Genomic DNA, 24,565 nt, shown 5'->3' on the forward strand with positions numbered 1-24,565 from the left:
GTGTGAATGATGTATTTCTGACAATGAGTCCCTGTATCCATTATACTTTGTACCAATGTTATTCATGATTTATTGTATTCCATGGGATGTCGTTGTTTAACCCATTTCTGTTCCATGAGTAAAAGTGCCCTCTTTTTGTCCCCTGAAAGAAATTGGAATCTTGGTTTATCTAGAACTGTCCACGTTTGGTCATTCTCTGTGTGGGAATTTACCCAAAAATGTTTTGTCATTTGAGTTTTAGTTTTTTTGCACCTAATAGTGCTTCTGTATTCTGTAATGCGTGTTTTCACCTTTCGGGTGGTCATTCCTATATACTGCTTCGGACAGGGGCAAGTGATCAGGTAGATGACATGATCAGAGCTGCAGTTAGTATGTACCCTATGTTCCCAGGGTGACTGTAGGCCCACCTCCATCCTCTTGGTGTTTCTGGTCAAATGGCACACATCGCAAGAGCCGCATCTGGTGCGTCCTGTGACTGGTGGTAGTGTGCCTTGATGCCACGTACCAGCTGGTTTCTTGGCAGTTGGTCTTGTATAGATTAACATATCTTTTAAATTTGCACTCCTTTTAAAGAGAACAGAGGCTTCTCCATGCTATATCCATTTGAATTTAGGATCCGCCAGTTTTTTAGGATGAGTTTCTTGATGTGGTGTGAGGCCGTGTTAAATGTTGTTACGCACACTGGCTTATCCATTTTCTCTTTTTCCACATTCTCCAACAGGCTGTCCCTGTTGGTGTTTACAGCTCTCTTCCTAACTTTTTTCACCACTCGTCTGGGGTATCCCCGATCTTGTAGTTTTTCCACCAGTAGATCAGCTTCCTGGTGGAAGGTGGTGATGTCCGTGCAGTTGCGTCAGAAGCGGAAGAATTGTCCCACCGGTAGGTTCTCCCTCAGTGTTTTAGGGTGGAAACTCTCAAAAGATAGAAGGGAGTTTTTGTCAGTCGGTTTGTGAAAAATCTGGGTGAAAGTTTTAAATTTTTAGATTCTGTCAAGAGGTCCACGAAGGGCAGTTCCGTCTTCGTTACTGTGGAGGTGAAATGTAGTAGGTGGTTCCCGTTGTGCAGCCACCCAATTCCCTAAATGAATCCTCATCACCCCTCCATATCACTAGGACGTCATCTATAAATCTCCTCCACAGTTTGATGTTGTTGGTCCAAGGGTTGTCCTCTTTATAGATGTTATTATTCTCGAATGCTCCCACACAAAGTTCTGCCAGACTGGGAGCAAACGTGCTCCCCATTGATGTTCTGTGGGTCTGGAGATATAACGTGCCCTAAAATTCCTTGTTAGGGCTATCTCCATCAGGCTCAGTATGAATGCTCTAGGGGTTTGATAAGGCCACTCTTCTTCAAACAAAATATCTTACATGACTCTTATTGTCTCCTGTTGAGGGATGTTGGTGAAAGTGCCTCAATATCCTACCCCAGCAGGAAATCCTGGTCCGAGTCAAAAGGTACCTCATTAATGGGGTTCAACACATCGCGTGGGTCCTGTAAATAGGCATGTAGTTTCTGGACCAGGGGTTTAAAAAAGAAATCGCAAAATTGCAACAACGGTTCCAATACGGAACCAACCCCAGACACAATCGGTCTACCAGGTAGAGGACGTGTTAGTTTGTGGATTTGGGGAGGTGCGTAATAATATGGTGTAACAGGTGCTTCTTTCACAAGGAAATCTGCTTCCTATTTAGAAATCCAATCATTTGTCAGACCTTCTTCAGAAAGAGATGCTATGTCCTTGGCAATGTCAATAGTAGGGTCTGTTGAGGACTCTATAATTTCTTTCATCTGAGAGGAGACATAGGCACTCCTTTCTGTAGGCTGTTTTATCTTGTAGGACAATCACACCCCCTTTGTCTGCTGATTTTATGATTAAGGAGTTATTTTCCTTCAACTGCTGTAATGCTTCTTTCTCGATATTGGAGAGATTCATGAAAGAGCATCCTTCTGGTCTTTGCAAGGATTCGAAATCATGGATAACAGCTTGTTCAAAGGCTGCCACCTCTACTGACAGTGCTGCAATGAGAGGTGTGAAAGAAGATTTAAGGCGCAGTGTTGTGTCGCCGGTTTTCTCACTCCTGTCATCCTTGCCCTCAAAAAATCCCTTGAGCCGAATATTCCTGAAGAAGGCTGCTAGTTCCTGCCTGGTCATAAAATGATTCAGCAAGTTTGTTGGTACCATTGTTATATACATAACATTTCGGAGCGGGGTCCATTCAGATTGTAGCTCTATTTATTGTGCAATACGAAGAAGACTCCAACTGTCAGCCTAGGCAGAAGCTAGCAATATGAATCCCTGCTTGTTACTTTAGCATGTCCTGTTAGCCAGTCTTGGTGACTCCAAAACCACCTGAATTGTCCTTCGGGTACAGAGATATTATCATATGAAGTCATTGTACAACCAACCTCAGGAGCCCTGCGGGTGCCCTCAGTCCTTCGATCAGTCCATTCACCAAAGCTTGTGGTGGTCACCCACCACTTTGGAGGTAGAGGCCCTTGAATTTCTGATAAATACTTTGGGTACTATTCCAGTTCAAGCACCAATAGTTCCCATGCATTTCACTTTGACATGATTGGTTTGACTCATAACTGGTCTCCCCTAAACCGTGTCCATTGGCCAAGACACCAGATAGTCTATTCACGGTCGCTGCAATAAATAGACACGAAGGACCTGATGTAGAGTTTTGCAGACAAGGTGCTCCATCGCAACGGTGACTGTGTATCATATCTGTTAAACCCTAAGAATTTTCCCCCACAAATGTTAGAAATGGGTTTGGGATACATCTGGGACCTTGTGTTTTTTTTCTTTGCTTCCTTTTTTTAACCACCACTTTTCAACATGAAAATAAAAGGCGGATTAATTTTCAAGATGTAGCTTTAAAGCATTATAAGGTTACCCATGATGGGTATTTTCCAGTAACCATGGAAAACGCAATGCCTGGAAGCGACCTCCAACTATGTTCCTCCTAAGGAAGAATTGCCTGTTGTAGTCAGCTAATAAACTATCCATGATGATCCTTGCCAGTAGACTGGCACAGGACCTGCCGGACACTATACACAAAGATGAATCTGTGATCATCAAACATAGGCAGCCCTTTCACAACATCATAAGGATGGCTCATCTTCTCGACAAAGCCTACAACAAAGAGAAAACAGATGCAGAGAAGACTTTCAACAGGGTAATTGGATGTTGATGAGGAAAGCCTTAGGAAATTTGTAGTAAGTACCTAAATAGTCAAAATGGTCATGGCAACATATTCATAACCAAGAGCTGGGGTATCCATCAACAACATCTATTTGAGGGACTCCTGGGATGAAGTTGATCGAGACAGTGCTGACAATGTCACCCATTCTCTGTAATGAGAATTGAGCTGTTTGCAATGGCAGTGCAGCAATCAATCATGATCTGGGATTACATTTTGGCCAAAATCAGCACATGCAGAAAGTGGACTACTCTCTATGACTTACTCCGTCGCATCCGTTCCCCATTGATGACTCTCTTGAAGGTCTACTGATAGGACTCAGATTACACAACGAATACTCAGAGCAAGTGCCCCCTTTAAATTGACAGAAACATTGTTGGAATATTTCAGGCTGCTCATAATTTTCACCCAAAGTGGTCCATGGGTTTGGTAAAGATCACCAGCAGAGTACGAGATTCTGCTGATCAGGGGGTGCACATAAAGTGCATCCAAGCCAAAGTCAGGTGCCTACTCCCCCAATAGCCGCTATGGGAGAGTAATGATGGCTGACAGCTGATTGCAGTTCTATGACACAGGTAGTTTTATGAACAGAAAGATCTTCTTCCTTAAGAGCTATGTTCACAAGACAAGACCGTCAGCTGATGTTACTTATGATGACATGCTGGGAGAGCATACAGTGTCCTGCTTGAGTACAGTGTGCACTAAAAAGACCCTTTAAAGTGCATCTCTTGTGAACTATTCTACTCCTTCGTGAAACTGCATGGTAAATGCATCAATAAGGACTCCATCATCTAAATGATGAGCAGCACTGCCTGAAAAGGTCAGGCAATGAATCAAATACTAGGTGTGAAAATAGTACTGTTGACTACACAGACCTGTTTTTTGTCTGTAGACTAAAATGATTTACCAGCCTGTGTTACTCTATAGGTGCATACAAACTGAGAACTAGAAGTTTCTAGTTGAATAGGTCTCTCTCTGTTTGCTGAACCTGTTGTTAACAGTGAGATGGACGTCCTGATGGCTAGATGAGTGGGCAAGACCTGGTGGTCAGCGGTGCCTACCAAAGGACATCTGGCTGTGTGCAACAGCAGCCGCTCTCAGCGTGGGTGGGTATGTCTATCATATTCAAAGAACTCAACGTGCTCTTGTCACAATGAGCTCTGGAGTGTTGGAAATAGAACAATCATGGTACAGAAATGCCACAAAAAATACAGAACATGGAAATGAGTATGCCTGGGTAAAATTTAAAAAGTTGGCATAATTTGTGTAATTTAGAGAATTTCATGTTAAGCTTGTGATGCAAAATGTTTGGAATTACGTCATTATGCCAGTTCATGTAACTTATGTGCCATTTCCAACAAAAATGTACAGCGAATGGTGTCATTTGCAATTAAAAGTTATTGCAAACGCCCAGAAACAACAGTAAAACCCTTAATTATGGATGCAAAGTGGGCATTACGAGGTGGGAACTGCACAATCACCCATTCGACTCAATAAAAACCAATACCTACTAAAGTCACACAAAATAGTGAGACCCATCAGTGTGTTAAATACCAACACCATATGAAAACAGGCATGAACAGTGGTGTTAGAAATGGGGGACTCTAATTGGCAGAGGTAGGTACCTTAGTCCAAATAGGGAACCTTGTTTCAAGACAGGGTAAGGGGGATACATACTTCAGATAACCCCTGCTCACCCCTTGTCACGAGCAGACAGGTTTATCCCAAAGACAATGCGTAAAGTATGTGTGATCAAAACACACAGAAATACAGTAAAAACACCACAAATGGACACCACACCAGTTTAGAAAAAAAAGTATCTTTATCTAAACCAAACAAGACCAAAAATGAGAAACAATTTAACATACATATATCAAAATATCACTTAGAAACAGTAATTTGAAGAAATAGCACTTGTAAAACAAATAGCAAAATGACATCAGGACAGGCATACATCTAAAGTATGGCGCCGACCGCGAGGTGCATGCCATTGGGCATGGAGCTACACGGATCACTACACAACAGTACCTTGGAAAACAAAGTCTAGTAATGATGCACAGCATTGTGGAGGTGAGGCGTCGGTGCTCAGATTGAGGCCGATTCCCTTATTGTCACAGGGAGGCAAAGCCCCATGTCAGTTCCGGTGAGGTGATCATGAAGTCACCCTCATTGGCTATCGGCTCCGCGATAACAGGATGCAGGCGCTGGTGGTGACAGCATTGGTGTGAGCACTGGTGTCGAGAAGACCGATAACTGCAGGTGTTGGCAGGTGTCGTAGGGTGTCGGAGCTTCAGTGCAGGCGGCCGGGGCGCTGCATCATGTACTTCACGAGCCGTGCCTCTGGCCTTGGTACCCTGACTCCCTCAGCTACGGTCGCTCCCCTCGCAGCTCCCAGCACTGAAGACATTTGGTATCGTAGCGCTCACCTGCATTTCTCGCTGCTCTTTATTGCCAATTTGCTTACGCTCACCCCCATCGCCCCTCTTGTCTCTGCACTGCCCTGACTGCCTGCGCGCCATCACTGTAGAGACTTCGCAGCGCCCAGAAGCATATCCTTTCCATCAGCTGTGTAAACGCAGCGCGCCTTTACCGTACTGACCTCGCAGCGCCCACGAGCTCTATTACTTTTCAGCCTCTCGTCTGCAATAATTAATTAATAATCGTAGCGCTTGAAATAGTCTAGACGCTTTGGAACTATTTAGTGCACAGTAATTAATTAGCATTGTGCCACTGTTTAAAACGCGCAGCCAGGAGGATTGTCTTGCGCTTGCACACATGTGTTTATTTTGTGCATAGCGTCGCGTTTCAGGCTGTACCTCCATTTCAGGTTCATTTACTGACCGGCTGCCATTTTGTGCTTTGTTGCTGTCCCTCCCTGCCCTGACCTCCGCCCCGCCTCACAGCTGACCCTACCTCGCCCCTCCCCCTACACTATCCATATATGACAGTTGCTTGTACGTGCAGCGTTTACGCGCAGCGATCGCGCCCTAGTTGCGCCGAAGGTGCGCCAAAGGTAAGCCCGTCTACGCCCGTCCGCGCCTGGACCGCGCCCAGCGCCAGACCCCCTGCCCCTCGCTCTGCTCAGCCTTCCCGCATTACCTACGATGCAGCCACCCTCCTTGCCCTTAACCCCAGTCGCGCCCCCAACTGCGTCCAAGCCGCTCCCGGACACACCCATGGACCTTTCTCCTGCTACTCCTGCAAATTCAGCGGCTCCAACAACATCTCTGCCATGACCACACCACAGATTCCCGACCCCAACCACCTACAATGCATCCTTCTCAACACTCGATCGGTCCACAGACACGCCATTGACCTATGGAATCTACTAGACACCATCTCTCCAGACGTCGCCTTCCTAACGGAAACATGGATGAACGCTACCTCCGCCCCAGACATCACCATTGCCATCCCGGAAGACTATAAGATCACACGCAAAGACCGTCCCGGCCACACAGGAGGAGGCATCGCCATCGTCCATAAGAAATCCATCCGCATCTCAACCAGCTCTGACACCAACCTCGCCAACTCCGAACACCTCCACTTCCAAATACACATCGACCCCAAGACCACACTCAGAGGCACCCTCCTCTACAGACCACCAGGACCCCGAGCTAAATTCAGTGAAGACATCACGGACTTCATCACTCCCCACGCGCTCCCCTCCAAAGACTACATCCTTCTGGGAGACCTCAACTTTCACCTCGAAAAGATCAACGACCGCATCACCACCACCCTCTTGGACAACCTCGCCAACCTCGGACTTAAACAACTAGTCACCTCCCCCACCCACATCGCAGGTCACACACTCGACCCCATCTTCACCTCCAGCAATCATGTCTCCTTCAGCCACACTACGGATCTCCTCTGGACTGACCACAGCTGCGTCCACTTCACCTACAACAAGCCAAAACCCACTAACCACCTCCAACCAACTCTGCAAAGAAACTGGAACAAGATCACCACCGACCAGATCTCCGCATCGCTCCTTCTAAACACCCCAGCCCACTCTTCCAACCCAGACCAAGCCGCCGCCAACTTCACCCTATGGCTATCCAACACCGCCGACACCTTAGCACCACTGAAAAAACGTCAAAGCAAACCTGGCAACAAGAAGGCCTCATGGTTCAACGATGATCTTAAGAAGTCCAAGAAACTCTGCCGCTCCCTTGAAAAGGCCTGGAAAAAAGACCCAACCACTAGTACCAAGGACGCCTTCAAAAACGCCACCCGCACTCACCACCAACTGATCCGAAAGGCCAAGAAAATAGCATTCAAGGATCGACTTGACAACAACGCCCACAACAGCAAGGAACTCTTCAACATCGTCAAGGAATTTTTCAACCCCTCAGCCAACTCCAACGACATCACCCCCTCTCAAGCCCTCTGCGACTCCCTAGCCTCATTCTTCCACAACAAAATTGCAGACATCCACAACAGCTTCGACAACCAACCCGGAGACCAACCCACCCAACCATTTGCTGAACACTCTCCCCCCGTGAACACCCTCATCGACTGGAACCCAATCTCAACTGATGATACAATCCGCCTGATGAAATCCATCCACTCAGGCTCCCCCACTGACCCATGTCCTCATCACATCTTCAACAAAGCAGACTCCGTCATAGCACCGCACCTACGAGATGTCATCAACTGCTCCTTCAACTCCGCCACCTTCCCGGAAAGCTGGAAACACGCTGAACTCACCGCCCTTCTGAAAAAACCCACAGCGGACCCCACCGAACTCAAAAATTACCGACCCATTTCGCTCCTTCCATTCCCGGCCAAAGTCATCGAGAAAGCCGTCAACAACCAGCTCGCCGTTTTCCTCGAAGCCAACAAATCCCTCGACTCCTCACAATCTGGCTTCCGAGCTAAACACAGCACTGAGACCGCCCTCATCGCAGCAACAGACGACATTCGAACTCTATTGGACAATGGAGACACAGTCGCCCTCATCCTCCTCGACCTCTCGGCAGCATTCGACACAGTTTGTCACAGCACCCTGTTACAACGCCTCAATAACATCGGAATACAAGGAAAAGCACTTGAATGGATCACCTCATTCCTCACCGGAAGAACCCAGAGAGTCCGCCTCCCACCATTCAAGTCCGAGGCCACTGAAGTCATCTGTGGCGTACCTCAAGGATCCTCACTCAGCCCCACCCTCTTCAACGTTTACATGAGCCCACTCGCGGCCATCGCCCGCCAACACAACCTCAACATCATCTCCTACGCAGATGACACTCAATTGATCCTATCTCTCACCAATGACCTCAGCACCGCCAAAACTAACCTACACGAAGGAATGAAAGAAGTTGCCGAATGGATGAAACAAAGCCGTCTGAAACTGAACTCGGACAAAACAGAAGTCCTCATCTTAGGTACATCCCCCTCTGCATGGGACGACTCCTGGTGGCCGGAAGCCCTTGGAAAAGCACCCATCCCGACAGACCACGCACGGAACCTAGGCGTCATCCTGGATTCTTCACTCTCAATGAACAGACAAGTCAGCGCCGTTTCCTCATCCTGCTTCAACATTTTTCGCATGCTCAGAAAAACATTTTGCTGGATCCCCACCGAAACAAGGAAAACAGTCACCCATGCTCTAGTCACGAGCCGTCTGGACTACGGAAACACCCTCTACGCAGGTACGTCCGCAAAACTCCAGAAGAAACTCCAACGAATCCAAAACGCCTCAGCCAGGATCATATTAGACATCCTGCGCAACGAACACATCTCTGGTCACCTGAAAGACCTCCACTGGCTACCCGTCAATAAGAGAATCACCTTCCGACTGCTAACCCACGCACACAAATCACTCTACGACATCGGACCAGAATGCCTCAACTCACGACTATCCTTCTACACCCCCTCCCGCCAACTTCGCTCTTCCAGCCAAGCCCTCGCCACCGTACCTCGCATCAACAAGACCACCATGGGAGGCAGATCTTTCTCTTACCTGGCTGCTAAAACTTGGAACTCACTCCCCGCCTACCTTCGCCTCACCCAGAACCATCTAGCATTCAGAAAGCAACTTAAAACGTGGATATTTGACAAGTAATCCTCCTCCTATTTCTAAGCGCCTTGAGACCCTCTGGGTAGGTAGTGCGCTATATAAATTCTCTGACTTGACTTGACTTGACTTGGTGCAGCTCCCTGCATCACTGGCAGCGTCGCTGAATGCCCAGTCCCTGTCACTTCAAAACCAGACAGTCATCACACAAACAGCTGAGGCACACAGAATGGTTAAGTAAGAAAATGCCTACTTACTAAAAGTGACATTTTCAAACACACAATTTAAAAACTGTCTCCCTAAAAAGGTGAGTTATTAAATTCTGAGTTCAGAGAGCCTAACTCCATTTCTCTATCTTGTCTCAATGGAAAGTTATACTGGTAAATGCTAGTAGAGGGCTGTTAAGTTTATATGGGGAGCAGATTGGCAAGTTAATTGAGATTATATATTGTATTTGTTTATTGTATATTAAATATTAAATTGATTCATAATTTTTAACCGTTAAATGATGTCATTGTTTTATTTATTCAAGCTTGATTAGTCAATTATAATGTGCATTTTTGTTTTGAATTTTTATTAACAAAATAGAAAACTGTGAGGATCCTATTGAGGGTTGGGTAAAGGATACTCATTAATTCAAAATGTTGAGACATTCGCATTATGCACTAAAACACAGTGACAGATGGATTTGAATTTTGCATAGGTACATATAAATTTACTGATGTACTAAAAGTTTGTTATTACTGGTTTGAAGTAAGGGTGAGCAAAGGTTTTTTGCAACCTTTGTGAGACTCTATGGAAACTTTATTTTTTTTTTGAAAACCTTTATTTTGTAAAAAGAAAGTACAGTTACAGACCTACAACCACGGAGGCTGGTCAGTTGCACGCAACACCAGTAGCACAATAATACACAGCTCATCAGCCGACAACCCAAGGGCCCGGCAGCGAAAAGTCACGATATAGTGGAAAGCATGTGGCAACAAGAGGATAAGTGAAAGGTTTTACATTTTATATTTTTATAAATAAAGAACAAAACCTGAACACAAAAAAGAATTGAGGCGGTACCGTGCAATGCAATGACTGTCGGCAGGGGGAGACAAATGATTAATAAGCAATGCTATGAAAGAGGAGAGATCCTGGAGAGGGGGGGCCGAGAGCAAAACGATACATCACATACAGCGAGAAGCTAAGAATCTGAAACGCACAGTCAAGGGAAGTGAGGAATATCAGGAGCTTCAATGAAGGGGGGAGTGCAGATCTCTCCACGGTACGAATTCCATTGACCCCAGATCCTTCCCCACTTCTTGGGCCTACCACGGGAGACATACACAATTTTTTCTCTAAACATGGACCAGTCCATGTTTTCTTTCCAAGTTGAGACTGATGGTGCCCTCTGAGATCCCCACAATTGAGCTATCTCGTTTCGCAATCATGTTGCCCAGTGTGACCCATTGAGTCTGAGTAGCAGTGCAATCATTCGGCTCCCAAATATTCAGCAGGCAGCGTCTGGCCTCAGGCAATAGCTCAACACCCGTCACTTCACCCATAACCGCATGCACTCGATTCCAGAAAACCACTACTTCCGGACATTCCCATATAATGTGAAGGAAGGTAGCCAGCATACCACAACCACGCCTACACAGCCCATCCACAGAATAACCCATATGTATCAAACGTGGACCCGTGACATAGACACAGTGCAGAATCTTCAGTTGCACCAGTCTGAGACGTGCCGGAATCGCGACCTCTTTAGGGGAGGATATCGCAGCCTGCCAGTCTTCATCATCCAATTCCAGCCCATCGCCAGTCCAGGCACCCCGAAGTTGTACAAGAAGGTCTGAGCGGTCGTTAATACGTTTTTTATAAATAAGAGAGATAGTGCTGTCAGGGACGTACCTGTCTAGCACTCTATCTTCCAGGGAGGAAGGCTCTGGGATCGTAGTTCCAGCTGGGAAAACCGATTCGAGTGCGTGTCGGACTTGGAGGTATCGGAAATATTCCCTTTCACTCAATTTATACTCCTGCTTGAGTTCATCAAAGGTCTTAACTCTGTCCTTGGCCCAGAGGTTGCCCACTTTACTGATACCAATAAGGTCCCATCTATCAAATCCCTTCGATGTCCATAGACCATCCAGTTTCTCCGCGGCATATAAGGGGGTCGCTCTAGTCAGCTTGTCCGTCCATCCCGTAGCCGTGGTTGCACTACCCCATATTCGCACCGCCACCCCAGTGGGGCCCATCAGGTTCTTCCTGGCGGCTCTAGAGTAGAGCGCTCTATTATAGTCGCCCCCGGGCAGCTGCCACCTATCCATCTCGAATGCGGGATTCGGAACAGGACCGTACATGGCATGGTTAACAGCACTCAGTTGGGATGCCCAGTAGTAGCGTTTAATATCAGGCAACGCAATACCACCGTCATACCAGGGCAAAGTCAATTTTGCAAATGCAATGCGCGGTCGCCCGCCCCACACCAGCTTCCTCTGTAGGCCCTTAATTTCGCGGGAATAGCTAGCCGGCACCAAATCAAGTGTGTTTTGGATGGCATACAAAAATCGGGGGAGAGACATCATCTTGAACAGGGCCGCTCTTCCCAAGGGGGACAGAGGCAAGCCGCACCACGCCGCAACAGCCGACCTAAGCCGGGAAAGCGGAGGTAACAAATTCCGCTCATAGCGGACTGTGGGGTCCAATTAAATGTAGATCCCCAAGTACTTTAAGCTGACGCTAGAAACAGGTATCGGGCAAACGCGGGGTAGAGAGGGTAAGTCTCCCGTGAGTGGGTAGATACAAGACTTGGCCCAATTAATAACTAAACCAGAGTCCTTCCCAAAGGAACTCAAGACGTCGAATAGGACACCCAGTGATTTACGGGGAGAGGTAAGGTACAACAATATGTCGTCGGCGTATAGCGATATACGATCCTCGAAGTCAGGGGACCATCGAATGCCCTTAAGTGAAGGCTCCCAGCGGAGCCATGCGGCCAGGGGCTCAAGGGCAAGCGCGAAAAGGAGTGGCGACAAAGGGCATCCCTGTCTCGTGCCGCGTCCGTGAGCAAATGGTTCCGAGGCCCTGCCGTTGACAACAACCTGAGCCAGCGGTTGCTCATACAGAAGCCTGATCCATCCGATGAACCTAGGGCCAAAACCAAACAGCAAGGGCTGCCCACAGGTATGGCCACTCCACCGTATCGAAGGCCATTGAGGCATAAAGTGAAACCAAGATGGCCGGCTCCTCAAGAGACCCCGCCCTTGCTAAGATGCCATGAAGACGGCGAAGATTGAGCACGGTGTTGCGAAAGGGGATGAAGCCGGATTGGTCTGGGTGGATCAAGTCACTGATCACCGTAATCATCCGGTTTGCCAAGAGCTTCGCCGGAATTTTGGGTTCCACATTCAAAAGCGAAATCGGCAGGTACGATGAACAGTGTTCACGGGGCTTGCCATCTTTATGAATGACCACAATGGACGCCAGTCTTTGATCCCGGGGAAGAGACCCGAGATCTCGCGATGCCGAGAACATCCGACGAAGATGTGGCGCCATTTTGTCAGGGCACAGCTTGTACAGTTCAACTGGTATACCATTCGGACCTGAGGCCTTCCCAGAACGAAGTGAGCGGATAGCGAGCGCTACTTCATCGGTGGAAAATTCCGCCTCCATAAGCTCCTTGTCCGATTCCGACAGGCTAGGCAGCGCGATATTCCGCAGCAACAAGTGCGAGTCCTCCTCCAGCCTATCCGAGACCGGCACATAAACCATCTGAAAATGCTGGGCAAAGACCTCAACTATCTCGACCGGGTCCACCACTCGCGTACCATCCACTTTTTCAGCAACAGGCACCACCCGATTCAATCTATCCCTTTTGTCCAGCCAAGCAATCAACTTTCCCGCTTTATCACCAACATCATACAAACGCCCCTGCTGCTCACGATTCATTGCCTTGGCCGCGTCAGTCACCAGAGCCCTATATTCAGACTGTTTAAGGGCCAAAGAGTGTAGTCCCTCAGGTGTGACCCCAGACTCCATCTGTTCCTCCAACTCAGTGATTTCATTCTCCAGGCCCACCACTTCCGCATTTTTGCGCTTCCTCTCGCTAGCAGTCAGGGATAGGGTTTGACCACGGATCACAGTTTTATAAGCCTCCCACAAGGAGACAGGGGAGGACACCGATCCCTCATTCTCAGCAAAGTAGTAATCCATACACTTAACCACCTCCGTTCAAATCTTGGGATTACGAAGGTGCCAGGGGTTGATCGGGGCGATCCGGCCCCCGGCCCCCAATTGTATATCAATAGTAAGCCAGAGTGGAGAGTGGTCTGAAATCCCCCTAGCCAAATGCCTGATTTCCCTTACAGAGACCATCCGCACCGCTGGTAGGAGGATATAATCAAGTCTTGAGAGACTCCCATGAGCTCCCGAGTAGAAATTATACTGGAGCTGCCCAGGGTGCAGTTGCCTCCAACAATTAACTAGACCCAACGTGTCCAAGAAACTCCCCAGCCATAGCTGCGACGCGGGCAGGAGTCTGGGGGGGCTACGGTCTTCATCTCCACTGACTACTGAATTAAAATCGCCACCCACAACCAACATGCCATCAGGAAACCCCAGGATCACCCTGCCCAAATCAGTAAATGTGGTGGACTGTAGACCGGGCGGAACATACACAGACAAAATGGAGATCATCTTCCCCTCCCACCGACCCGTAATAGCCGCATAGCGGCCTCTATCGTCCAGCACCGTGTCGTCTATCTCCAGGGGGAGGGAGTTCCTGACCAGAACACCCGCCCCTCTCGACCCAGTGGTAAATCCGGAATGGGCCACCAAATGGTAGCCCCGTCTATTCATTGCATGGCACGTATTTCCTACTAAATGTGTCTCCTGGAATAAAACTATATCTGGGGAGCATTGCTTCAAATATTGCAAAACTATCCCCCGTTTTATCCTATCACCAAGACCGTTAACGTTCCAGCTCAGCACCCTCAGCCCCCTACCCCCATCCCAGTAATGAACACTCCGCCTCCCCCGCCACGAAACAGGCACATAGGATAAAATCTGGAACAAAGCGTAGCCTCGATACAAACAAAAAAGAAAAGACCCCCCACCACCCCCAATGGAACCCTCAAAACACACACCCCCACCCTGCACCCCTGCGGTAGACCAGAAAGCCACCCCAACTTGCAGTGTGCCTGTCGCCCCATTAAACTAACCTACAAGAAGAGAGAAAAAAGTCCCCAGAGGAGGAAGAGTCCCGATTCCCCCCACCCCCGGTTATCCACACTGTATAAACATAATAGTCACAGAGCCACTGCCATAAGTCCATAAAATTGGCTCACCGGCGCAGACGCACTACTCCTGTTCTTCCAAGCCACTTTCGGCGCCTCTCGAACTCTCTGGGCTGGTACGGTGTGCCGGCAAAGGGTCCAACCAGTCACTGGCCACCTCAAAAAAGAGCGCACAACCTTCATTTTCAATCCTCAGGCGGGCCGGAAAAAGCATGGCATACTTCAGTCCCATGTCCCTGAGTCGCCTCTTCACCCCCGTAAAACCCATACGTTGTTTCTGCACCGCCTGTGTGAAGTCCGGATAAAAACTGACCGACGCATTCTCAAATTTAGTGGGACCATTGGTACGTGAAGCTTGCAGGATAGCGTCCCTGTCCTGGAAATTAAAAATCCTAGCTATTATAGGCCTCGGAGCGGCCCCCAGCTTGGGCTTTCCACCGGGGACTCTATGAGCACGCTCCACCGTGAAAAAGTTACTGAGGCCCTTTGGTGCCAGGTGTTTTAGAACAAGGTCTTCCACCAGAAGGTCTGTAGACACGTCCGCGGAGTTCTCCGGAACACCTACGATGCGGACGTTGTTGCGCCTGGCCCGGCTCTCAAAATCATCCAGCCGGCGGGCAAACAAGTCATTGGAAGTCCGGAGATTGCGAACTTCGGCCTGGAGATCCGAGACATCCGTGGTCAGGCTCGCAGTCTTGATGTCCAGGGACTTGACCCGCTCATTGGTTTTCCCCAAGTCCGTCCTAATAAGATTGACTTTGATCGCCACCGTGTCTATCTTAGCTGCAAGGGTTTAATACTGCTGACCCATAGTTGTTCTAACACTTGCAATGGCGCCCATAACATCCTTCAAAGTCGGCTCTTCAATTGTAGGATGACCATCGCCAGTCTCCTCAAGGACCTTGCTCGCTCCGCCTGGGGATCCTTTAGGGCGAGTAAAGCGATCTATGGTCTGGGATTGGGTAACCCCTCCTCGGTATGAGCACCTGGTGGCCCGCTTCTCGGCGTCCGCCTTGCCCGCCATGGTGAGCGACGAGCTCTGACGGAACCGTTGGGATCGCGTCAGAATGATTCCCTTCGCGGCAAGCCTGTAGAGGCGAGAGGGTGAGGATCAAGAGCAAGCGTAGGATTGGCAGCAGAATCAGGTCAGCCGTGCAGATCGGCAGCAAATCGCCGTCAACAATGACCAAAAGCGAAACCAAAAGTACCACAGGGGCAGTGGACGTGTCACAGCAGCCGTTGTTGTTCAATTGCCACCTGGGTACCTCGGGGACTCAAGCCCGTGGATGGTCTACGATATAGGCCGCAAATTTCAAAGCGCAGTAAGTCCGGTTCCCGGTGGCCAAATCGATTTTTGAAAAAAGTTGTTGTATCAGCAGGGCATCAGCAAAAGGTACCCGTCGTCCAAATCAGGATGCTTTGCAGGATAGATGCGGGAGGCGGAAAGGGTCTCGGGAGCCCTGTGCTCACGCGTCCATCTTGGAAACGTGCGAAGCTCCTCCCCCCTCTATGGAAACTTTTAAACTTCATATGGGTTTAATTTTTTTCTTTAGGTTTCAGGTATCCTTATGTAACACGTACAAAATAGAAAACTGTTAGGGTCCAATTTAGGCCCCGGGCGAAACTTAAGTTATGCTAAAGTCATTCACAATTTTGGGAAATTCGCATCATGCTTGTAATGTGAAAAACAGCACTTATGCTATGACACCACATTGCCTACTTAGACCACCGTTCACTGTTAAGTTATAGCACAGGAGTATTTATGACTAATCATTTATGGTTGCATGGGCCCTCTTTGCAGGGTCACTCCCAAACATTTTGCCTTCCTCCTCCACTTCGAGCTTAATTTATTTTTGTTGGCTTTAGGACTCTGTGCACTTTACCTCTGCTAGCCAGTGATAAAGCACTATTCCGTTTGCAAACGCTGAAATTCGCAGAATTTTGGCGTTAGCGAACGCATTAGTGCTAAATGGTATGTATGAAAGAAATCTGCATGCAGAATAAGGAATCGCAAAATTAGCGATTCCTCATTTTGCGATTGCATTTAAGGAATTGAAAATTTTGCGATTCCTCAAATGCAATGTAAGAAGCATAAAAAAAATGCAAATTGGCCTTAAGGAATCGCAAATTACCACCAACTTCAAGTTGGTAGTAATTTGCGAATTCCTTGAAAAATTTTCTTTTTTGCATTTTTCAAAGTGAAATGTGAAGCACATACCTGCCCTTAGGGCATGTATGTGCGCCACATGTGCACCCATGCTAATTTCAGGGGTCCAACAGGGGGTCCTTTGGATACCCCTGCACCCTTGAAATTATTCTCAACTCGCGATTCTCAAATTGCGAATCGCAAATTGAGAATAACTTCCCATTCATTCCTATGGGCCTCCTGGCCCATAGAAATGAATTGGAAAGTATTCGTTAATTGCAATTCGCAATTTGCTAATCGCAATTAAGGAATACTAAGAATTTGCTAAAAAAATGCGATTTTGTACATACATCCCTATTTGCGATTCTCAAATAGCGATTTCTAAAAAAATCGCTATTCGAGAATCGCAAATCAGGTTGTTGATACATATGGCCCAAAGTGATTGCGCTCTCTCTTTAAAATATTGTAAAATTGGCTTATTCCCAATTGATACATATAATTTACTTATTAGTCCCTAGTAACGAGGCACTACATGTACCCAGGGTTTGTAAATTAAATGCTACTAGTTGGTCCACTGCACTGATTGTGCCCTCAAATTAAGTAGCACCTTAAATATATCTGAGGCCTGTCATTGCAGAGACTGTGTGTGCAGTTTTAAACTGCCATTTCGATCTAGCAAAGTAAACCTTTTGCCAAGCTCAAAACCTCCTTTGTAATCCATTTAAGACACCCCTAGGGTAGGCCATGGGCAGATTTAAGTTTCTGGTCCAGGGAGGACCGGGCCTAGCAGTTCGGGCTGGACTCTTCCCATGGGGAACAGGGCCAAGACTGATTTGCATATGGCTGGGTCAAAACTGGAATGGTGTGGTGTGCAAAAAACTATGGATTTAATCCAGATCTGTGTTTGGGAGTGAATGTTTGATTAATTCAGCATTCTGTCTATCTTCTGTTCTTTTTGCATTTGCCACCTTAATTGGGAAGGGTATCGCCAGATGTAGGTACCGTGGTCGATACACCACCAGATTCAAGTTAGCCTGGCTGATGAGGGGTGTTACCCCAAAACTGCTCCAAGGATGCTTGTTTCTGGTCCTGGGAGGGCCTGGTCTGGCAGTTTGGGCTGGAACAGGGGGTCAAGACTGATTTGCATATGGCTGGGTCTAAACTGGAATGGCTCTGCATGCAAAAAACAATGGATTAAATCCAGATCTGTGTCTGGGGGTGAATGTTTGATTAATTCAGCATTTCGTCCATCATCTGTTCTTTATGCACTGGACAGCTTTAAGGGCATGGTGCGATGTGTTTAAAAAGCAGGACATGTACTTTTAAGTTAGCTCTTAAAAACGTTTATGCCTCGGTAGTGAAAACCCCCTAAATTTGTTTTTTACTATTGCAAGGCCTATATGTCTCACAAGCCTACATTGGGGTTACCTTATTACTTTTTATAAGTGTAATTTCCAAATGGGAAGATATGATTGGTTCATGTTTGGTGTCTCTGGAATCCTAATATTTAGAATTCTTACATGGTGAAGTTGGATTTTAAATTATATTTCTGAAAATTCTTTTTTTAGAAAGTTGGCCTTTTCTTGCCTTAGCCATTAGGTGCCTGTAGCCTGACTCTGATCACATAACTGGGAGTAGTTGGCAGTTGGGCTTTGGGTATTAAATCTAGGCAGCCACACGCAATGGGAGCTTAGATGTGACTGTGTGGGCCATCCTGTCAGGTTTGGAGGGAGGAGCTGGACCCAGCCTCACTTACACCTAAATGGGCTGTGTCCTGTTACTGCACAAACGACTGCCTACCTCCTGCAGTTAGTCTGGAGCCAGGGCTGACAGGTCAGGACATCTGTGAACTTCAAAGGCTTATCTTTGAAGTCTCCCCCACTACAAAGGCACCACTGGGTATAGGTTATGGACCTCGGACACCACCACATTAGCACACTTCTTGACCTGGAAAAAGGACTGCTGTGCTGCTGAAGGACAGCCATTCTGCTGGACCACTGCTCTGGAAAAACAGCTTTTCTGCTGTGCTGCTCTGTGACCTGCTGCCCTCCTTGCCTAGGTGAGAAAAACTGGATCTGCATCATTTGAATCCAGAACCTAGAGTGACTCTAAGGGGTAGTTGATTGGCCTCTGATCAGAAGCCTCAGACATAACAGGCTTCCAATAACCTTGCATCTGCACCTGTATTTTGCCATCTGTGAGTCAACTCTGCCAAGTAGCACCACCCAGCTCTGGACCCTTAGTAGTGGGCCTAAGGTGCCTACCAGCAGAACTAGCTCATCTTTTCTGCTGAGCGATGAATACTCCAGCCAAACTGACCTTTTCCTTGGCTGAGCAGCGCATTCTCAGGCAAAACCAACGCATCACTAATGTTGCATGGATTGGGCCCTACACAGAAGATTCGCATCACTCTTGCATCTTCACAATCAAAGCATAGCCGATGGCGTTCTGCTTCTCCGGCCCGGGTTATCGCATCCCTCATCAATGGCAGCTCAACAACAGCCTCCGCATCACAACCCCCAGCTCCTCGGAACCGATGCTTCGCCAGCTGCATGCTGCATCCTCGTTGCCCGGACTATGCATTCAATTGATGGGATCCTCGATGAGGACACAACAGGACCTCACACCGCAGCATCACCGCATCCCAGAACCAATGCATTGCTTTGAATGTGTGCCGTTTCTTAGCCTCAGATCCACACAATGCTCCTCAATCGGGATTTAGAGGACTTCGTTCAGTTCGCCAAACCTAATTCCAGTAGCAAGCCCACTCTTCATCGCGGTCGACCTGAACTTGTGACTTTGTCCCGATCTGGCATGACCTGATATCCCTTGATGCCGCTTTGTTATTTTTAGCTCTAATTTTCCCTAAAACTTTAAAATTCAATATCGCTGGTTTCCCTGATTTAATTTTAGTTGAAATTTAGTTGTTTTGGTTTATTTATTAAAATCGACTCGTTTTTTCTTTTCTAACCTGGTGTGGGATCTTTTTGTGTGTTTGTACGGTTTTACAATTGGAAGTGTTGCACAAATACTTTATATTGCCTCTAAATTTAGCCTGACTGCTCTGTGCCAAGCTACTAGAGGGTAAGCAATGGTTAATTTGGGGTTTGCCCGTCTCTTACCCTGACTCAGGTTGTGGTTGCCGCTTGACCAGAGCTCTTACCTCAGTAAACCAGTAATCCAATTTCTAACAATTTAGTAAACATTTAGGGACTAGTTTCCGACGTATTTTTTGACTAAGGCACTAAGTATTCATCTTCTCTGCAATTCCATTATGAGTAGAAAATACCACTGCATGGAAAACTACAGAGCAAAATTCTGCATTGATCTTTCAACATGGAATTACAATGCAAAATATGCCAGCAGCCACTTTACCATTTAAAAATGGTTTATGTGGTCCCTTGGTCAAATAGAAGGTCCCTTGGTCATGTCCATATATAGAAGGTCCCTTGGTCCATATATAAAAGGTCCCTTGGTCATATAGAAGGTCCCTTGGTCATATATAGAAGATCCCTTGGTTATGCTATTATTTAATATGACCCGCCTCATCGGATCAGCATGCCGGCTCACTTAACCTTCTCAGTGTCAGTTCCTGACCCAGCATGACTACAGGACCTTCTATATATAGACATTAGATGACTCATTTTGTGTTTGCCATTGTTTGTGCTTCACCTCCTATAATCAAGGAAATTGAATATTTACTTGTGGAAATCTCTAACATACCTGCAGATTGCGTATCCACACCCTTGAATCAAGTTCATGAATGCATCAGTACTTGATGCACATTTCATGTTGATCGACTCCTCATGAACATTGAGATGTTTTTATTGAAATACAGTGGACGCTCCAATAACTGATACCTTGTCCTGATGATGACCCTCCAATTGCTTATGGGTTGAAACATCGTCGACGCCAATAGTGTGGCTTTAATGAATGAGGACAGCATTGTATTGTTGTGCATTTATGTTTTGTCTTGAAACACTGTTTTTGCAAATTTTCCTCAGCCACTACTTGCTTTGTTTACACTTGTCATTGTTCATAATTGCAACACTGTTTCTGTAACTGTACGAGTGCCCCCTTTTAAGTGTATTTAAAACTTTCCACCTTTTTCTCTTTCTAGATAATATTAAAATTTACCTTGAAAACTAGAAAGCTGTTTTGTGTATGGGTACTGTGTGTATTAGGAGTTTAAGAGTTGGGTAGTACAATTTTCTTATTTTCTTTATTCTTTTACCATTCAGGTTGGTTTATTCTTTATCTTTATTATTTTTTAACAAAAATCCTTTCTCTTTTTCCAAGTAGTGTACTTGAACCATTGTTTGTATTATATTGTTAATTACCCCTGGTTCAGGTTCTAGGGTTGTTGTCCCTGTTGGTTGTAATTAATGTGTATATGCAGGCATATAAAACAATATAGAAATCTAGTGTACTGCTACTATGTGTCCCCTAACATTAGTGCTCGTGTACGCCGCTCCTGATGTAAGCACGCACGTCGCGGCCGGCGCTACTTTGAAGGGACTACTTTTTTTTAACTTATATTTTTTAAATAACGTATTTATTTTTTATTTATATAGCCTTTGAACATCTGCACACCCTGAGGATTACAACGATGTATGGGGTGTGTGGATTGGCCTTGTGGTTCCGGAGTTTACCCGCCTCAAAGCCTCAAAGTTCTTCCTTTATAATAGTAGTATAGATATATATATATATATATATATTCCTAACAGCCCCTACGAAAAGAGCAGATGTGGGCAATCCTGGTAAGCAGCAATTTGTTCATTCTGTCATAAGGCGATATACGTCCTGACGGGTTTCGGCTGGTCCAAACGGGTTTAAAAGTCATTTTTTTGTTAGATGTTTTCAAATTTAAAGGTACAGTGCACTTAGACATAGAAAAAACAATGTCTGTTGCTAACATGTCCCAATCATGATGCATACTGTCTCTTAAACGCATATATATATATATATATATATATATATATATATATATATATATTAAACTGTACGAAACAAAAGTAGATTTATTCAACATTTAGTCAGATTTTAAAGGACCTGCTCTAATGCCTCTAAGGCATCCAGTTTCATTTCATGTGAACAGTAGTTATCAGGCACATAAAACACAGCCTAAAATGCTCACAATCAGCACATTATAAACAATCCACCCAAATAATTGTTCTAATATTCCTTAATCATGATTTATTCCGGGTCCCAAGATCATTCTCGGTGCACAATTAATCACAGCATGCCATTGTTCCAGAAACCCAATCAGATTGAGATCCTCAAGAGCACATATTAGACCGATCTCTCTTTACAATAACTCATGGGTGAATAAAAGCTCTCCACATTAATAGCCTTACGTTTTATAAAATCAAAAAAGCAAATGAACCAGCAATGCACTCAATGCGCAAACACACAAATAAAGGGGTTCCGCTGAGATTTTAAAATATAGGTGAAAAAAATTAAACTGCTAAATCACACACGATTAAATAGGTATCAAAATTAGGGCCAGGAAAAAAATCAAGCAATGGATAAAGGGTTTCCGTGAAAGAGAGGTTTCAAAGCTTTTCAAATGTTCATCCAGCACTGCTTCTTGAGAGGTTCTGACTGCATGTGTTGCTTTTAATGTCACATACCGTGAGGGTGGACTTCCCGGCGTACTTGCCATACTTCAGGAACAGGGCTTTGCTGATTTTCTTTTGTGCCACAATCTGAGAATAGAAAATAATGGAGATGATTAACCTTTGAGAACCAGATCAAGGGCTCTGTGGGGGTAAAGCATACAATTATTGAGTGATCTTTTGATCGCTTGGTCCAGAAAAGGACTGTGTGTGCTGGAACAGTATGTTTTGTTCTGTGAATGCTATGTTTATATTAGGTACTCAGATAATGCAGGAAAATACTGTAAACACTGCACTATTTCAATTATCTGATTAGTGTGTGCAGACCCACAGATTGTAACCACTGCACCATCTGTATCATGTTCAGTTAATGCAGGTACAGACTGTAAACACTAAGCTCTCTGAATAATGTCCATAGATAAGGTAGGCAGAAACTGATAGTGCTACACTGCTGGTATTACATGATTAACTACTACAGGAACAACTGCAAACATTAAGCTCTTTGTATCATGTGCTTAGGTAATGCAGGCACAGGCTACTAATGTTACATATGCGTAGTAAATGCGGAAATACTGTAAAACCCTGAACTCTCGATCAAGTGCTCAGTTAATGCAGACACAAGCTGCTAACACTACACTGTTGGTATCATGTGCTTCATTAATACAGACACAATTGGCATAATTACGATGTCAGGCAGACTTTCGTCCGCCCCACACAGTTGTGGTCATGGAATCGACCGACCTCTGGTCGGAAGTCCCGACAACGCAATTACAATGCAACCGCATACTCCCATTTCTCTATGGGAGCTGGAGCTGCGGCCATAAACCGGCTGTAGCACAAGCTCCCATAGAGAAATAGGAGCCTGTGTATATTACTGCACCATATGGCAGGCACCTCGAGGTGCGAGGTGCCTGCCACATGGTGCAGGGATTTTACAGGGGGTCCCGCAAACCCCAACAACTGGCCAGGGGAAAACAGGGCCTTTCTGAGAGCAAATCCATGTTGGAGAGGCCGACATGGATTTGCTCCTGGAAAGTGCCATCATAATCACAAAGGCGTAAACGCCTTCCTCACAGGATTATGCAGCCCTTCTGATAAGTCGACGGGCTCCTCTAACCAGATTGACCGGCCGGCTTGAATTCCGAACACCGTGACTGTAATATAGCAGTCGGAAGTCAAACAAGAGATGACGGTCGGAAAGCCTCCGACTAGCGGTCAGAGACTTTCCGAGTGACATCCTAAACAGCTCCAAAGTGGTAAGCATGGAGCTCTGTACATCATATGCTTATTTAATGCAGACACAGGCTGCTAGCACTGCACTGCTGGTATCATGTGCTTCATTAATGCAGACACAATGGGGATTTGGGGGGCAGCCAGCTAAGCGGCTTTCGAGGGGCGTTTTCCTAATAAGTTTGGTGCACAGTGACACAGCAGCCGGGTGCGGTGGGGGCTCATGTTTTTTCCCGCCCGCCCTCCCTGGGGTTTTGGGGTTTTTTGGTAGTGGGTTGCTGCAGGGATCTGGGCAGAGGGAGGGTTTTGTTGGATGATGGTGCACAGAGGCGGTAAGGTCAAGAGCTGTGGTGTCGCTGGAACAGGTGCTGTAATCTTGGTGGCGTTTTCCTAATAAGAAAGGGGGGTATTGTCAGGAGGCCTGGGGCTGTCTTGGTAGGTGGGGGTTGAGGTCATTGAGGTCACTGAGGTCATTGCAGTTTGGGGTGTAGGGGGGTAGGTGGAAGAGTGGATGTTTGTATTTTGGTTGCAATGTTGGGGATCCATTTAGGGGTGGGGGTGGGGGGTGTCAGGCAGTTGTTACTTAGTGAGCATTAGTTTTGTTCAGCACTGGCCAGGTGGGTGATTTTCAGGGTGCACCTGATTCCAATAAAGCAGACTTTATCACACTATACCTGTGTCTGTGGTCAGTGCTTTCCCCCCCTCCTACTGGTGGGCCCCAATGGGGATTTGGGGGCCAGCCGACCAGCGGGAGGCTTGCCCCCCCCAGGGAAGTTTGGGGCCGTGGGGGGGGTCAGGAGAGCTCTGAGGTCCAGGCATGGTTTGGGCTGGTTGGGCTAGTTGGGCTGGTTGGGCTCTTTGTTGGGCTGGTGTTGGGCTGGTCCCTATAAAACCGGACATTTTGTGTCACTGCTCACCGTTTGGTGCACAGTGACACAGCAGCCGGGTGCGGTGGGGGCTCGAGTTTTTTGTGCGCAGGCCTGTGGTTGTGTCGCGGCATGCGCGGAAGGCTGGTGCTGGTTATCGTTCTCTTCGGTGTGCGGAGCGGGATTGCGTCGGATCGCGAGTATGGC

General features: G+C 46.7%; 1 protein-coding gene across 1 annotated transcript in view; it reads right to left on the minus strand.

The window, feature by feature from the left end:
• Window positions 1-22,623, minus strand: part of CPNE7 (copine 7) — a 358,406-nt gene extending 335,783 nt beyond the window's left edge. The window contains exons 1-2 of the mRNA XM_086945595.1: window positions 22,594-22,623; window positions 22,278-22,352 (exon numbers count right to left, since the gene is read on the minus strand). Of these exons, the coding sequence (XP_086801721.1) occupies window positions 22,278-22,352; window positions 22,594-22,623 (105 nt within the window). The remainder of the gene's footprint in view (window positions 1-22,277; window positions 22,353-22,593) is intronic.
• Window positions 22,624-24,565: the final 1,942 nt, after the last annotated feature.

The sequence above is a fragment of the Lissotriton vulgaris genome, chromosome 12 (genome assembly GCF_964263255.1).
Source record: "Lissotriton vulgaris chromosome 12, aLisVul1.2, whole genome shotgun sequence".
NCBI lineage: Eukaryota > Metazoa > Chordata > Amphibia > Caudata > Salamandridae > Lissotriton > Lissotriton vulgaris.